Source organism: Bos mutus, chromosome 10 (genome assembly GCF_027580195.1).
Source record: "Bos mutus isolate GX-2022 chromosome 10, NWIPB_WYAK_1.1, whole genome shotgun sequence".
Classification (NCBI taxonomy): domain Eukaryota; kingdom Metazoa; phylum Chordata; class Mammalia; order Artiodactyla; family Bovidae; genus Bos; species Bos mutus.
The window spans coordinates 65,437,991-65,453,635 of record NC_091626.1 but is presented as its reverse complement, the minus strand read 5'-3'; the positions used below and the strand labels follow the sequence as shown (position 1 = coordinate 65,453,635).

Here is a 15,645-nt window from a genome sequence, read left to right as displayed (position 1 = left end):
GGGTCGGGGCAAGTGGAGTTGCTCATGTTGACCCTAGGCAGCCTGTTCAGTTGTTTTAAAGTTAACAGCTTTTACAGCTCATAAAAGAATGGAAATAATGTATGACTTTATTCTCCATTGTTAGGAGACAGAAAAAAGCTGGGTCAGGAGTCTTTAGTGGTAAACCTCAAAGTGCACTTATAATATTATAGGTTAAGATACTCTGTAACATGCTACTGATAATTACTAGAGGTGGAAAATAAAATGGCACAGAGCTGAATGAGATTACAAGAAAGAAATTAAGATGAAAAGTAAAGGTATTATATAAATGCGTGGAAATTATCAACACCAATTTCTTCTAGGTGTTATCTTAAGCCAAGTCATGGGAATGATAAGTAAAGGCAGAAGTCTACTTCCTCACAACTTAAATGTATAACCACCCCAACCCCCACCAGGAAAAACAAAACTTGCGATTGGCCTGTAATAGATATATTAGATGTTATGTACAGCAGACTACCAAGTCAACAGTCTAACCAGTTGAGCCACTTCACTATTCCATTTCTTTACAACATGAAATGAATACTTACTATTAACCTTCCAAATTTCAAGAAAATGTAGAATAATTGCAGTTGTTTACAATTAGCATTTGCTGTCCACAAATATTTTAGGAAGTCCTATCATAGTGTTTCCTCTCTATAAAACTGGAAAAAAACCAAGTCGTTTTGGTGAATACAGCAAGGCAATGTTAATTCACTTTTAAATACGGAAGTCTTGTTACATGATGTTTTCATCTCTGAACTTCCAAAAGACTATAAAACTGACTCTTCTCAAATATTTTAGGATTTCATTTCAGCTATTTTCTTTTTACATTCAGAAGATTGGGTGCAGACACTTTAACTTTGCCAGGAATGTTTCTTGATAAATCCGTGTCCTAAAAAAAAAAGGGGGGGGGTGCTGAATATTTTCACAATCACATTTTTATGATCTTTATTATGTCCTCTGCTGCCAAAAGAATGGCATTTCTAAAATTTTCATCTGAAATTTACTTTCTACCAAAATGATAGCTGCAGCTTCCATCTGCTAACAATACAAAAATAAAAGAATTATAACTGCTCACATTTAACTGTACCACCAATCTCTAGAGATTTCTACAGGAACACTTTACCTTTACACTGCGGAATAAGTCTTTTTCTCTTGCTGTTGCTTCTTTGGAATGCATGAAACTATTCAAGGCTGTTTTCGCAGCTGTAAGCAGAAAATAGAAGAATCTACTTTTGTTCAGCCAAGAAATACTTAAAATCATAATTCATAAAAAGATTTTAAATACCTTTTCCCTTTTTCTGAACTCCAGGAGTAAGTTTCACTTTGTATCTTTAAAAAGGAATTGCATGTGTTACTAAACAGATAACAAAATGATTCCTAAGTCAATGCTGTGGCAGCTGTTTGAGTAAACTCATAATGACTTACTTATAGTTTGTCATGGTGGTATATGGGGCACATATTGGAATGGCAAACAGCAGTACATCTTCAGAATGTGGCTGCCCTGTCAAAGAGTCAAACAGATTTTCCTAAAAAGGGAAAACAAAAACAATTACAAAAGCTATTTATACCAGCCCTAAACTAGGAAAATTCTAATAAAACGATCAATACATTTTATCATTTTCTGATAAGATTTCTTTTACCCTTTGGGGCTATATATAAAGCAGAGATTAATGACGATTTTCAAAATGACACTTAGATATATTTAAGAAAAAGGGAGGCATTTTTGGTTGTCATAACTGAAGCAGCGTTGGGAGCAGAAACAATATTACTGACATCTTTTAGTGGGTAGATGCCAGGGATGGGACAACTCCCCACAAAAAAGAGTTATCCATCCTCAAATGTTAAAGATGTCAAAGTCGGGAAACTGGATTACAACAGTCATCTCTCATGCCTGTTCTTAAGGAGAAATTCTAGGGCTGCTTAGAGTTCCCATTTTGTCGGCTGCCTAGAAGATTGCATTTATCTAACAACGTGAGTAAATTCAGATTTAGGACAAAACACTTGGTACACTTAGTGCTTACTATATGCCATGAACTTTTCTAAATGCTTTATGTATACTATCTTAGTTCTCACACAACTCTCCCGGTAGAGGCAATTATATCCCTGTTTTTCAGATGAGGAAACTGAGGCACAAAGAAAAATGCTTCCAAGGTTGTAGTTATATGTAACAGAGTTAGGATTCAAATGTGTTACTCCAGAGCTTGTAGTCTTTTTTTTTTTTTTTTTTACCCTTTTAAGTTCTAGCTAGAAGTTGTGTGCCAGATATTGTGGGACCTGGATTGCAGTCAATGTTGTAGTATGAACCCCAACACAAAATCATACCTCATTTCCCTGCTGGTCTACATCTTGTTCTTCCTGTTTCAAATATATAAAATTTTAAAAGTCAGTTGTAACTTAAATTGAAACTCTATACCATTGAAATCTATGAAGAGAAAAACTGATAAATATAAGATAGACTAAGTTAATACATGTGTCTAATATATGAGAAAGCAATGCCATTCAAAGAGAAAAAGGATGTGCCCTAAAGTTAAAAAAAAAGACTTCCACAGAATATATGCTAATGAAAGTGTTAGTCACTCAGTTGGGTCGGACTCTTTGCAACCCCATGGACTGTACAGCTCACCAGGCTCCTCTGTCCATGGGATTCTCCAGTCAAGAATACTGGAGAGGGCTTGCCATTCCTTCTCCAGGGGATCTTCCCCACACAGGGATTGAACCCAGGTCTCTTTGCACTGCAGGCAGATTCTTTACCATCTCAGCTGCCAGGGAGGCCCATTGATAATTATGAATATTCTAACAGTTATGAATATTTGAGTGTAAGGTTTACAGAGTAAGTAATATAAAAATCTGAAGACAAAGTGAGTTTTAATATTACTAAACAACACTGTTCGGGGAACCAAGAAAACAGTAATACGTTTAGGATCCCTGTAAGCACTACCTGCACTGAATGGAGCACACAATACAACCAAAGTTTAACTGCCATGAATAAAAATATAAAGGTGAAACAAAATTTTTTTACCAATTTATAAAACAATAAATCCTTTGTTCAGAATTTCAAAAAGATATATTCATGCAAGAAGATATACATTGAGGCCAGACTTTCATACTCAGCTGATGGAACAACTAGGCAAATATCTTAACTGGAAAAATGTCAACATTTCACACTTTAGTCACATTTGACATCATGTAATATAGTATATATTCTTATAGAAAAAACTAGAAAACTGCAAATTCATTTCTCATTCATGGTCAACATAATCCTAATTATCTGTTTTAACTAAGTTTCCACCAGAATCTAGTTTCTCCATAAAATTTTCTAATGGCTTATGATAAACTTTTTAGGAGCTAACCAACACTGCCATTTTTATATATAGCAATTAAAATTTAGGTCTTTTAGGCTATATTTCTAAGGTAACTTCCCATTAAGAATAGGGTTACCACTCACCCTGGTTTTATTTTAGCACTGTAAATCCCATGTCCTGGGAACCTTGAGATCGTTGGTCACCCTAATTAGGAAGCAAAAGCCCATGCGTGTGGTAGCCTTACCTTGTCATCATGTGGTTCATCTACAGCCAAGTCTTGTAACTCATGAGTGGTAATTTCAAGGGATGGAGTTTCTTTCTTTATGCTGTCTGAAACTCTTGGTCCACCTCTAGGTTTCTGGGGCTGTTTCTTCACTGGTTCATCCTTTATTTTGCCTTTCTTTCCCTTTTTCCCTTTTTCTTCTTTGTTCGAACCTGCAGACTTCATAGAGGGAAAAACAGTTAATGTTGACAGTATTTTCACTGTTGTCAGTTCTTTAACAAATGCACAGCATATGATAGGCAGTGGTCTGGATGCCCCTTGACAAACAAATGAAATTATTATTAAATGTTGCTTACTCCCAGCAATAAGGCAGTGGTCTGGATGCCCCTTGACAAACAAATGAAAATATTATTAAATGTTACTTACTCCCAGCAATTTCATGATGAGCTCACGTTCTTCTTCATCTTGGTCCTTGTATTTTTCCTTCATTTTTTTCATTTTACTCTACAAAATAAAAAACATTTTTGGTTGGAAAAATTTAGCAGTAAGAAAATGTTAAGACATGTATATAAAGAAAAGCCACTTCTTTAATTCTGTCAAAATGCTTATTCAGTAAGGCACCACTTTAACAAATAATATGGAGTCTTTGAAGATGGATAAAACCATAGTCCTCACCCTCAAACAATTGATCATCTTGTGGAAAAAAGATACACAGAATAAGAGTAAATTAATGCAAAATATTCTAAATGCAAACAAGTTTATATCTAAGATAATTTAGAGAAAGGAGACTTTTTTTAAGCTTGAGCAAGAACTGAAAGATTCATTGCATCTGGGAATACAAGAAAGGCAAGATTATAACGTAAAGACAGAACAGAGTAGTAACGGCTAGTCATCACACGTGGTTGCCATCAGGATACACATAAGAACAGGAAACGGGGCAGCAAAGTTTAGCTGGGTGTTTATTGCAGAGACTCTTAATACCTTGTATTTCATCAATTAAACTACTGATTCTTTACTCTGGGTACACATCCAAATCACTCGACCAGTTTTTAAAACCACAGACATACAAGCTTCACCTCCAAAGGCTTTCATCTTGACTAGTCTTAGCTAGGACCCAAATAACAAATTTACAAAATCATAAAGATTTAATAAGACACACAAAAAACACTATACAAGATTGACAAATCAGACTTCATTAAAATTGACAAATGCTGCTCATCAAAATACTACAGAAGTGAAAAAGCAAGTCTCAAAACATGAAAAAAATTTTAGTACAGATAACCAAGAAAAGACATGTATTTAGGATTTCAAAGAACTATAAATCAGTGAGAAAGCTGGACAACCCAACTTTTAAAAGCTAAATTAAGATTTCAGTATGTACACATTTGAATGACTTGAAAAACCCCAACAATACCAAATGAAAGTGACGATGTAAAGCAACTGGAACTCAGATACACAGCTTGGTGGGAAACTGGTACAAGCACTCCGAAAACTGCTAATACCTACTAAGCCAAACACAACACGTGCGCTATAACCCAGCATTTCCACTCGCAGCTACACAGGACAGAAACGCATATTTGGGAACCTAAAAGATACAGGTCTTCAATGATGAACAATGTAGTAGACGGAAACTGGCAGATGCTATTGAGCAGTGCAAATGAACTGTTAGAACAACATGGATGATTCACAAGGTTGAGTGAAAGATGTAAGACAGGAATATATAAACGATGATTGCTTTTTTACATAAAGCTCAAAAACAGGCAAAATAATCTACTGTAATTAAGACATGTTTTTCTCTGGTGGGAATACTATTTAGAAAGGGGCAAGAGTGAGCTTTCTGGAGTAATATAAACATCCAAGGGTCTTGTTCTGGGTGTTGGTTTCACAGATGTATGTGGATATAAAAACTGAGCTAAAAGCAAAGTATCTGCATATTACTATATATATGTAGCATGTGTACTGAATCATGTCTGACTCTTGGAGACCCCATGGACTGCAGCCTGCCAGACTTCTCTGTCCATGGAATTTTTCCAGGCAAGAATACTGGAGTGGGTTGCCATTTCCTCCAGGGGCTCTTCCCAACCCAGGGATCAAACCTGGGTCCACCGCGTCTCCTGCACAGGCAGGCAGGTTCGTTCCCACTGAGCCACCTGGGAAGCCCACTATATGTACATTACACCACAAAACAACAAAAACCCTGAGAATAAAATGAACAGTATCACCAATACACTGAACCAAGAAATGGAAAACTCAACAAAAAGAATAGTTTCTTGGCAAAATATAACTTAGGGAAACCAACTTTGGGGAAAAAAAAAAAAAAAACCTGAATGGAGTTATGATCGCTAAAGAAATTAAGTACTTAAAAACTTACCCTGAAAGTGTTACTTGCTCAATTGTGTCCGACTCTTTTGTGACCCCATGGACTGTAGCCAGCCAGGCTCTTTTGTCCATGGAATTCTCCAGGCAAGAATACTGGAGTGGATTGCCATTTCCTTCTCCAGGGGATCTTCCCAACCCAGGGATGGAACTCGGGTCTCCTGCATTATATGCAGATTATTTACCATCTAAGCCACCAGGTAAGCCAGATATCCCTAAACATCAGGCCCAATTGCTAAAAAAAAAATTTCAAGGAACAAATGATCTCCATTTTATACAAAGTACTGCTGCTGCTATGTCACTTCAGTCATATCCTGACTCTGTGTGACCCCATAGACGGCAGCCCACCAGGCTCCCTCGTCCATGGGATTTTCCAGGCAAGAGTACTGGAGTGGGGTGCCATCGCCTTCTCCAATACAAAGTACTAGAGAGCATAAAAAAGGAAAAGTACCAAATTCACTTTATGAAGCTGGTATCACCTAGATACCCAAACAAGGCAAGGACAGTATTAGGGGGTTTTATTCCGTAATTTACACCACATGAACTCATTGAGGGAGAAAAACAGATGCAGAAAAAGCATTCAATAAAATTTAACTCATGATTATTAACACTAGCCCTTTGTAAAGGATATCTACCAACAACCCACAAGAAACATACTACAATGTTAATAATCTTAGAATTAGTCCCTTTAATGTATTACTATAACAAAGAGGCATGCTATTCTTACTTTTATGCCACACTGTACTGATGTTTGAGTCAGTATAAGAAACATGAGAAAGAAAAGCAAAGCCATTATTTGCAGACTGCCTAAATTTCATCTGTAGCTGCTGCTGCTGCTGCTAAGTCACTTCAGTCGTGTCCGACTCTGTGTGACCCCATAGCAGCCCACCAGGCTCCACCATCCTTGGGATCCTCCAGGCAAGAACACTGGAGTGGATTGCCATTTCCTTCTCCAATGCATGAAGGTGAAAAGTGAAAGTGAAGTCGCTCAGTCGTGTCCGACTCTGCGACCCCATGGACTGCAGCCCACCAGGCTCTTCCGTCCATGGGATTTTTCAGGCAAGAGTACTGGAGTGGGGTGCCATTGCCTTCTCCTTCATCTGTAGATGAAATGTTAAATACTCAGTAAGACTGCTTAATACTATCAACTGGACAAATACCCTTAGTGCATACATATGACTTTTTTTAAGATAATGACTAAAAATAAGTATTGCTGAGTCAGAGGGTAAATGCACTGTTAGGACTCTTGATTGGAATTCCCATGGTATATATTCAAACTTGTACTGAATGACTGAATACACATTATCTATTAATTTGATGGGTAAAAAAATTCCCCTTGTTTACATAAACATATCTCTGATCTACCCCCTACCCTGCAATTTGCCCTATCAATTATATTGAATTATATTGATGGTTCTTTTCTCCACCAGATATTTACTTTCAGTTCAGTTCAGTTCAGTCGCTCAGTCGTGTCCGACTCTTTGCGACCCCTTGAATCGCAGCATGCCAGGCCTCCCTGTGCATCGCCAACTCCCGGAGTTCACCCAGACTCATGTCCATCGAGTCAGTGATGCCATCCAGCCATCTCATCCTCTGTCGTCCCCTTCTCCTTCTGCCCCCAATCCCTCCCAGCATCAGAGTCTTTTCCAATGAGTCAACTCTTCGCATGAGGTGGCCAAAGTACGGAGTTTCAGCCTTAGCATCATTCCTTCCAAAGAAATCCCAGGGCTGATCTCCTTCACGATGGACTGGTTGGATCTCCTTGCAGTCCAAGGGACTCTCAAGAGTCTTCTCCAACAACACAGTTCAAAAGCATCAATTCTTCGGCGCTCAGCCTTCTTCACAGGCCAACTCTCACATCCATACATGACCTCACGAAAAACCATAGCCTTGACCAGACGGACCTTTGTTGGCAAAGTAATGTCTCTACTTTTGAATATGCTATCTAGGTTGGACATAACTTCCCTTCCAAGGAGTAGGCATCTTTTAATTTCAGGGCTGCAGTCACCATCTGCAGTGATTTTGGAGCCCAAAAAAATAAAGTCTGACACTGTTTCCCCAGATATTTATAGTATTTTTTAAAACATTACTAGCCACTAATTTTGAATGCTTCATACCCTTTAAAACACAATTTATCGTTCTGTGTCTAGATTTTATTCTGCTTCACTTTTCTACTGGCTGTTCATTAATACCATTCTGTTTTAGAAAGTCTTAACAGTAAATGTTTTACTACCTAGTAGGGAGATCCATCCTTCATCTTCTTTTTCAAGACTCCCTTAACTATTCTCTGGTATGTATTCTTTCAAATGAACTTTCAAATGTTAATTAAAAATCTCAATTCTTTTTTGAATGATTTCATGTTGAATTTGCATAGTAATACAGGGAGAATTGATTTTTTTTCCCCTTTTCATCCCTGGTCCAGGAATTGAACTGAGTCCATGTACCACAACTTGTGAAGCTTGCATGCCTAGAGCCTGTGCTCTTCAAGAGAAGCCACTGAAATGAGAAGTCTGTGCATTGCAACTAGAGAGTAGCCCCTGCTTGCCTCAACTAGAGAAAAGCCCAAGCAGCAGTGAAGTCCCAGCACAACCAAAAATAAAAAACTCCATAGCTGAAGAAAACTAAATTAAAAAAATTTTTTTTCAAAGGACTTTAATTTTCTTAAAGATACACCTATACATCAGTTCACAATCTCGACACAGCTACATTTTTTAAAGTATAGTCTATATCCACTACCTCCTCTTTCTTCATCCCCTACCTTTATAAAATATGTAAGAACTGTAACCAAAATTGCATTAATAATTGAAAAAGAAACGACTAAGTTAAATTATCAGATCACCACTGCCAGTTTTTAGCTGAGTGTCTCTGGCAAATAAATCAATCTCCTATTCCTCTTCTACATAACTTGAGAGTTTCTGTATAGATGATCTTAAAAGAACAGAAAGTGATCTCTGTGCTCCTTAACACTATCTTTTCAACTAATTTTCAAAAGAAGTCACACAAGATTATTCTTCTGTTTCACTTAAACCTTAAAAAAGGAACCTCACAACTTCACTTGTGGATCATATAGTGCCAAATATTACCTTTTGTCCTCGCTTCATTGGCTGAACAACCGGGACATTTTTGCTTGTGTTCTGATGAGTTTCAATGTGTAGAGCATTTTCTTTTTCTTTGTCCTTTGCTTCTGTCATTTCTAAATCCCCTGAGTCATTTGGAAGCTTCTTTTTCTTCATTTCCCTAAATATAAATGAAATGGAAAATATCTTAATCTTAGAATTTCAAATTCTTAATACCCTAAAAAAATGACACACGGAAGGGAACGTGTATGAGATCGTGCCTTCTGCTTAACTTGTCATCACCAGGCTACAGTATAAAAGGAGTGCAAGTCATCACACTAGAAAAGCTAAAAAATTTCTTCTCATGCATTTATGATTCTTCCTGGCATCCGGGCTCAACACACTGTCATCCTTGACTTATCCTGAATCAGTAGCCACATTCAGTCCCTCAACACCTTGATGGCGAGGCAAAGGGATTTGTAAGTCTTTGTCCTTGACAGATGTTAAATATTCAGCAAAACATTTGTGGGTCTGTCAGTGGAATAAATGGATCTTAGAAAATAAAGAGGAAAGGAAAATCCTATTACTGTGCAATCACCTTACCAATGCCACTGCTCTAGTCCAAGTCCTCATCACTTACCACCCAGACTTCCTCCATATTTCCCCCATAATCTGTTCTACATGAACTTTCACATTAATTTTCCGTTATTGTTTACCTATGTCACATTCCCATTCAAAATCTTCCAAAAGTCCTCCTCACATCACTTTTAGGATAAGTCTAGAACACTTACCTTGTTATTCTAGGTTCTCCACTTTTGATTCAATTGCACGTTGCCAATTTTATCATCAATTCACAAACATGAACATTTTGTTCCTTCCGCCTCAATCTACTTATCCATTTCCCCAAAGCACTCTCAACATTGCTTCCAAATACCTATCACCTCCCTGTCTTTGATCATACTTATTCTCCTTGAAGTTTCTGACCTTAACTTGCATTATCTAAGATGCAACTATATCTTCAAGGTAAAAACTTCTGATGGTATTTCCCAAAACACTTCAGTGCACAAAAAATTCTTATTCCTGAAATGCTGTATCACTTTCAGATAACACTATTTACAGACTTACGGCTATTTCTTGAATCCAGGACTCAAAAGCTTCTTGAAGGCACAAACTTTATATTTTCCCTCTTTGTATATACTACCATAGTATCTAGCATAATACCATACTCATAAATACCAGCACTCAGTTTTCTATAATTTATAAAGATGATCAAACAAAAGGGTTTATTATCCATTCCAATCTAGGGCCTCTTTCTGGAGTGCTTTACCAGTTGTAGTCTTTTCACCCTCCAGTAGTTGTCTCAGTTATCCCTTTCACTCTTTATCTTTTTCTGTTTGCCTTCTAAGCCCTATTATGTTAAAGGGAAAAAAAAAGGGGGGGGGGAAACCCCCAAGTCTTCCTCTTACATAAAAATTGCCTAATTTCAGTACAGGCATGCCTCAGAAATATTACAATTTCTGTTCCAGACCATTGCAATAAAGTGAATATGCAGTAAAGCAAGTCATGAATTTTTTGGTTTCCCAGTGCATATAAATTTATGCTTATACTACCCTGTAGTCTATCAAGTGTGCAAAGCAATATGTCTTTAAAAAGCAATTGTATATACCTTAATCAATACTTTATTGCTAAAAAAAAATACCACCACCTGAGCTTTCAGTGCCTCATAATCACTTTACAATAGAAACAAAGTTCACTGATCACAGATCACCTGAACAATTAATAATAAAAAGCTTAAACATTGCAAGAATTATCAAAATATGATCCAGAGACATGAAGTAAAAAAATGATGTTGGAAAATGATAGCAATAGATTTGCTCCATACAGGATTACCATAAACCTTCAATTTGTTAAAAAACATTAAAAATCTGCAAAGCACAATAAAATGTGGTATGCCTGTATTCCTTTTCACTTTTGTCAATAGTATCATACAATCAGCCTATTTAATATACTGCAATTATTACCGTACACATTTATGTAATAAAAGGTCTGTTTTGTGTTACTTGACCTATCTGATTATAGTGGCAGACTGGGCCCCTTAAAAAGAAAAACCTATTAGAGCTATTAGAGCTGAATGTAAAAAACAAAACAAAATTTATGCTAAATCTTGGTAATTTTAATGAGATCTTTATAACAGCCAAGTGATCTGTCATAACCGAACTGTCAATTATAAAAAATAGATGCTTTTCAGTTAAATAACACAAGTATATTTACCTTCTTTCCTTGGCTGACAAATGCCTTCGGCTCTGCAATTTACTGTCACTCTATTAAAATTAAAAGAAAAACACAAGCAAATACAAACAATAACATCACTAATGTTAATTTTTCAAAAGCCAAAATTAAAAAGTAGAAAATTATTCTTATTTATTGAGAATGACATGATGTTCTTCAAAACACTCTGAAGAAAAATGTTACCATATTAGAAGATTCCTCTTTTGAAGACAATTTCTGAAGGGACCTATGGAAACAAACAGAAAGAGGAGTCCACAAGTCTTTACAGGCATTCAGTTACAAAGTCCCCAAACATTCCCATATCACTCTCCTAATTAATTATTGGCAATGCTATACATTTTCAAATTTGGTAAAATTAGAAAAAGTATAATCAAATTGCTCATCCTAAAAAAAAACTGCTCATCGTCTCACTTTATATTCTTAAATAGCTGACATGTATTGGACACTGTGAGATGCTTTACATGCATATAACCTTCACAAAAACCCTATGAAGGGTGGTACCATTCTCTTTTCACCAAGAAGGAAACTGAAGCTTAGACTCAGTCATTTGCCCAAGGACCCACTTTAAGACTCAATACTGGTCTGACTCCTAAGCCTTTCCTAACTACTCAAATAATAAACTTTTTATAGCTATGGTGTTTACCTAGTGATCTGTGAGACATTAAAGACTAAGACAGCCTTTTAAAAAAAAGTGTAATTGCCTTTTTATTATTAGAATTTATAAACATTAACTTGTTTCTATTTTCATCTAGTTTGGCAACTTTCATATTTACTGTATTTTTCTACCCTGGGTCCTGAGATTTTAAGAGAGTTCTACCCCCTTATCAAATGGTGAACAGACAGTAAGATCGTAGGACAATGGAGGGTAAAAGCACTGAAGTCAATCTTAGCATTATTTTTATAAGGTCATCACTCCCAGCTTACAAAATAAGACTGAAAATTATGGCTTTGAAATTACCTTTGGGACTGAAGGTGGGACAAGTCGATGGAAGTATCAGGATAATTTAATGTCTCTTCTCCTTCATCCTTCATTTCACCAACAGGTTCCTGATCTTTTACCACCCCCTCAGATTCTCCTTCATCTTCAGAGCTTTCTTCCTGAATTAGTTCATTTAGTTCATTGCCACCACTCTGAATAGTAACATCCTCTTGGTCAACCTGAGTCACGAGCTCCACTTCCACAGGAGTTTCATGTAATTCGTCTTTATCTTCTTCACTGCTACTTTCACCCCCATCTGCTAAATTACAATAAGGAAAGTCAGCATGCTATCATCACAACCAAGTTAGATGATTTCCTTGAAAACTTCATAAAAATATTCTATTCACTCCCTCGTTCTCCAAAACATCACCAGAAAAATACTGGATCATCCCCAAAGGTTACTCTGACTTAGATAAAAGGATACTTGGTATCAGGAACTGACTGGAATAAATGATCTCCAAGATCCTATACCACAATAAATTTCTTAGACATTGCAATCATTTCTGCAATGAAAACTGTATCTTGTCTTTGTTATTTCCGAAACAAGAAAAATAGAAGCAGTTATAGAAATTCTGCCAATTTTATCATAATTTGAGCATGAGAACTGAAATGAAATAAAACAAGTTATGTAACTGGCACACAGAAAGTGTTCACACTTTTGCAAAAGGAACACCATCTAGTGGTAATAATATGGTTCAGTTGTGCGTGTGTGTGTGCTCAGTTGCTTCAGTCACGTCCAATTCTTTGCGACCCTATGGACTGAGGCCCACCAGGCTCCTCTGTCCATGGATTCTCCAGACAAGAATACTGGAGTGGGTTGCCATGCCCTCCTCCAGGGGATCTTCCTGAACCAAGAATCAAACTCGTGTTTCCCGCATCTTCTCCAGTTACCTCACCTATAAAAATGAGATGCCACCAACCAAGGATGGTTGTGAGAATTCAATAAAAAATAATGTAAATAAAGTATTCATGTCAGGAACATGGTGAAAATTCAATAAAACAGAATCATGTACAACAGTAGTTGTTAAGTGAAACAATAAGATTTTATTCTTAAGAAGCAATGACTGCAGAATATGTAAAAATAACTTCGAGGGCATATATTCCCTAGTTCCTTTAGGTAGGCAGGTTTATTTATTCCAGCAACCATAGCTGCTCTCTACTTGAAGCAAATATATTATTAAATCAAGGTAAATTCTCATAAGAAACTGCATGTATAATAACTCATCTTTGTATTGCTTCTAAATCCTAAATCCAAAAGTAAATACTTATTTATATATACCTGAGTCTATCTCTAATAAACACATTTATGTATTACTCATTAATACTGGGTTTCCCAGGTGGCACTAGTGGTAAAGAACTCTCCTGTCAATGCAGGAGACCTAAGAGACCCGGGTCCAAACCCTGGGTCGGGAAGATCCTCTGGAGAAGAGCACAGCAACCCACTCCAGTATTCCTGCCTGGAGAATCCCATGGACAGGCGATCATGGCAGGCTACAGTTCACAGGGCTGCAAAGAGTTGGACACAACTGAAGCGACCTACCATACATGCATGCATGAAATACTGAAGTTTTACAATATAAACATACATTCAAGTATTGGTTATGGATTCAATTAAACACTTTATAATTCACTGGAGTAAGTATACTGAACATTTCAAAAACTGAAAATTCAATTAAGTTGATAAGTTGGGTATTTTTGAAATTTTAATTATCCCAAAAGAGACGATCTTCTAAAAATTCACAAGCAAAACTAGACAATGGAAAACATTATAAGCTACTTTATTAAAATCTGTATACTACCTAGCTGTTCCATTTCTTCTGATATGAGTTCACTTGTACAACTTGCCAGTGTCTCCATGTCTTCATCCTGCACTCTGACTTTTCGTTCACCCCGATGTCTCCAAACACAAGACTCATCTACCTACAGAAACAGTTCTTTTCATTGGTGGAACTTTAGGTAAGACTAGTGAAAATCAGGGGGGGGGGAGAAGAAGCTGAAGAATACCTTAAAGAGGAAGCTAAACCCCATCATTAGATGTGAAGGAGGAAGGAAATTCTTTTTTCCTGCAAAGATAATGTACATTTTTAAAATTCCATTTTCTGCATTTTATGATTATAAGATATCTGACACAGTAGTCAAATCTGTTCTTTTTTTTTTTTTTTTTTTGCTGTCATCAAGCAACATTTTCCATTAACAGACTTTGGCATTATGTATAGGAATTAGAATTAAGAAAGAAAAATTATGAATGCTTGCTCTCATCTTCTGGGTTAGTCAGATCCTGAATAATCTATTTTTAGAAAAAAGGTTATGCTATTTACTTTCTTACCCTTATAAACGTAAACTATGTGAAAGAACACTGTCATTAATAAAAAATATATATGGCATGAGCATGTCAAATGCTAAATTTGCCAAACCATAGTAAAATCTTCCTTATTTAATAACATACTTCATATATGAAATCAGAATATAGTTTCTGTTCTGAGAATGTTAGCAGATGGTCTTCAAACCTGTCTCCACAATCCACTGACAAGTCATTACCTCTTATCATGAAGCTTCCTGTGGTCAAATATTCCCCAGTTGGTGCTGTTTTAGATACCTGAGAAACATAATGATACATTATACTCTTGTCTTAAACACATTTCTAAGATTTTCACCTGAGAAAGTAAAGCCATATTAAAGTAAACAGCAGTATGTCCTGAAAAGTTTATAATTTAGCAAAAATTCTTAACACTGAAAGGACAAATATCTCTTCAAAGATAGGTGTAACTTTGTCAGTAACAGAAGAAATAACAAAGGATATACTACATCAATCATTTTCAAATGCCGTGGACCAGAGCCACAACTGACCCACATTTGCCTCTCATGTGAGATAAAACAAGAAAAATAAGGATAGTTTAAAAAGCTTAACATAAAGGTATAAAACTATATTAACTCTATTTATCACATTAAATCCTTTCCTGAGATATTTTTCCTGGCCTGGGTGGGGGAGGAAGAAATAATCTTTCATCTTATTTATTTGGGGGGGGCAGAGTGGTTAATGAAATAACCTTTCATTTTAGTAAATAAGGATAATAGCTTATTTTTAAAAATATATTCTAACTTGGCAAAATAGGAAGTGAGCAATATAATTCCACAATTTAAAAAAATTTTACACATCTGTGAAACACCCAAATCTGAGAGTATCTTTACTAGTAATAGGTATGCAAGGGATTAAAAGCACACTAAAAAAACCTATTCATAAAATAATCAAAACCATTTTTATTACACTGCAACAAGGCATAAAAAATAACCCCGGAAGTGATATTAATTTCCTAAGAACACAGTATTACAGCACAGCAGAAAACAAATATAAACAAATATAAAATGAAACTAAATCTAAGGGAGGATAATGGTATTGAA

The 15,645-nt window shown here is 36.2% G+C and overlaps 1 protein-coding gene across 4 annotated transcripts in view; it reads right to left on the bottom strand.

The window, feature by feature from the left end:
* NEMF (nuclear export mediator factor) overlaps positions 1 to 15,645 on the bottom strand; it is a 56,594-nt gene that overhangs the window by 1,829 nt on the left and 39,120 nt on the right. Inside the window, exons 20-33 of one of the 4 annotated variants that reach the window (XR_011465681.1) lie at positions 14,785 to 14,842; positions 14,251 to 14,309; positions 14,046 to 14,166; positions 12,226 to 12,505; positions 11,451 to 11,493; positions 11,250 to 11,299; positions 9,006 to 9,159; positions 3,973 to 4,050; positions 3,568 to 3,765; positions 2,344 to 2,376; positions 1,447 to 1,547; positions 1,307 to 1,350; positions 1,145 to 1,224; positions 567 to 910 (exon numbers count right to left, since the gene is read on the bottom strand). Coding sequence is in view for 3 of the 4 variants with exons in the window: in XM_070378113.1 (XP_070234214.1) it covers positions 833 to 910; positions 1,145 to 1,224; positions 1,307 to 1,350; positions 1,447 to 1,547; positions 2,344 to 2,376; positions 3,568 to 3,765; positions 3,973 to 4,050; positions 9,006 to 9,159; positions 11,250 to 11,299; positions 11,451 to 11,493; positions 12,226 to 12,505; positions 14,046 to 14,166; positions 14,251 to 14,309; positions 14,785 to 14,842 (1,377 nt within the window). In the remaining variant the exon portion in view is untranslated. Of the gene's footprint in view, positions 1 to 452; positions 911 to 1,144; positions 1,225 to 1,306; positions 1,351 to 1,446; positions 1,548 to 2,343; positions 2,377 to 3,567; positions 3,766 to 3,972; positions 4,051 to 9,005; positions 9,160 to 11,249; positions 11,300 to 11,450; positions 11,494 to 12,225; positions 12,506 to 14,045; positions 14,167 to 14,250; positions 14,310 to 14,784; positions 14,843 to 15,645 lie in introns of those variants that run through there. The other 3 variants (XM_070378113.1, XM_005894284.2, XM_070378114.1) reach the window with 3 other exon arrangements.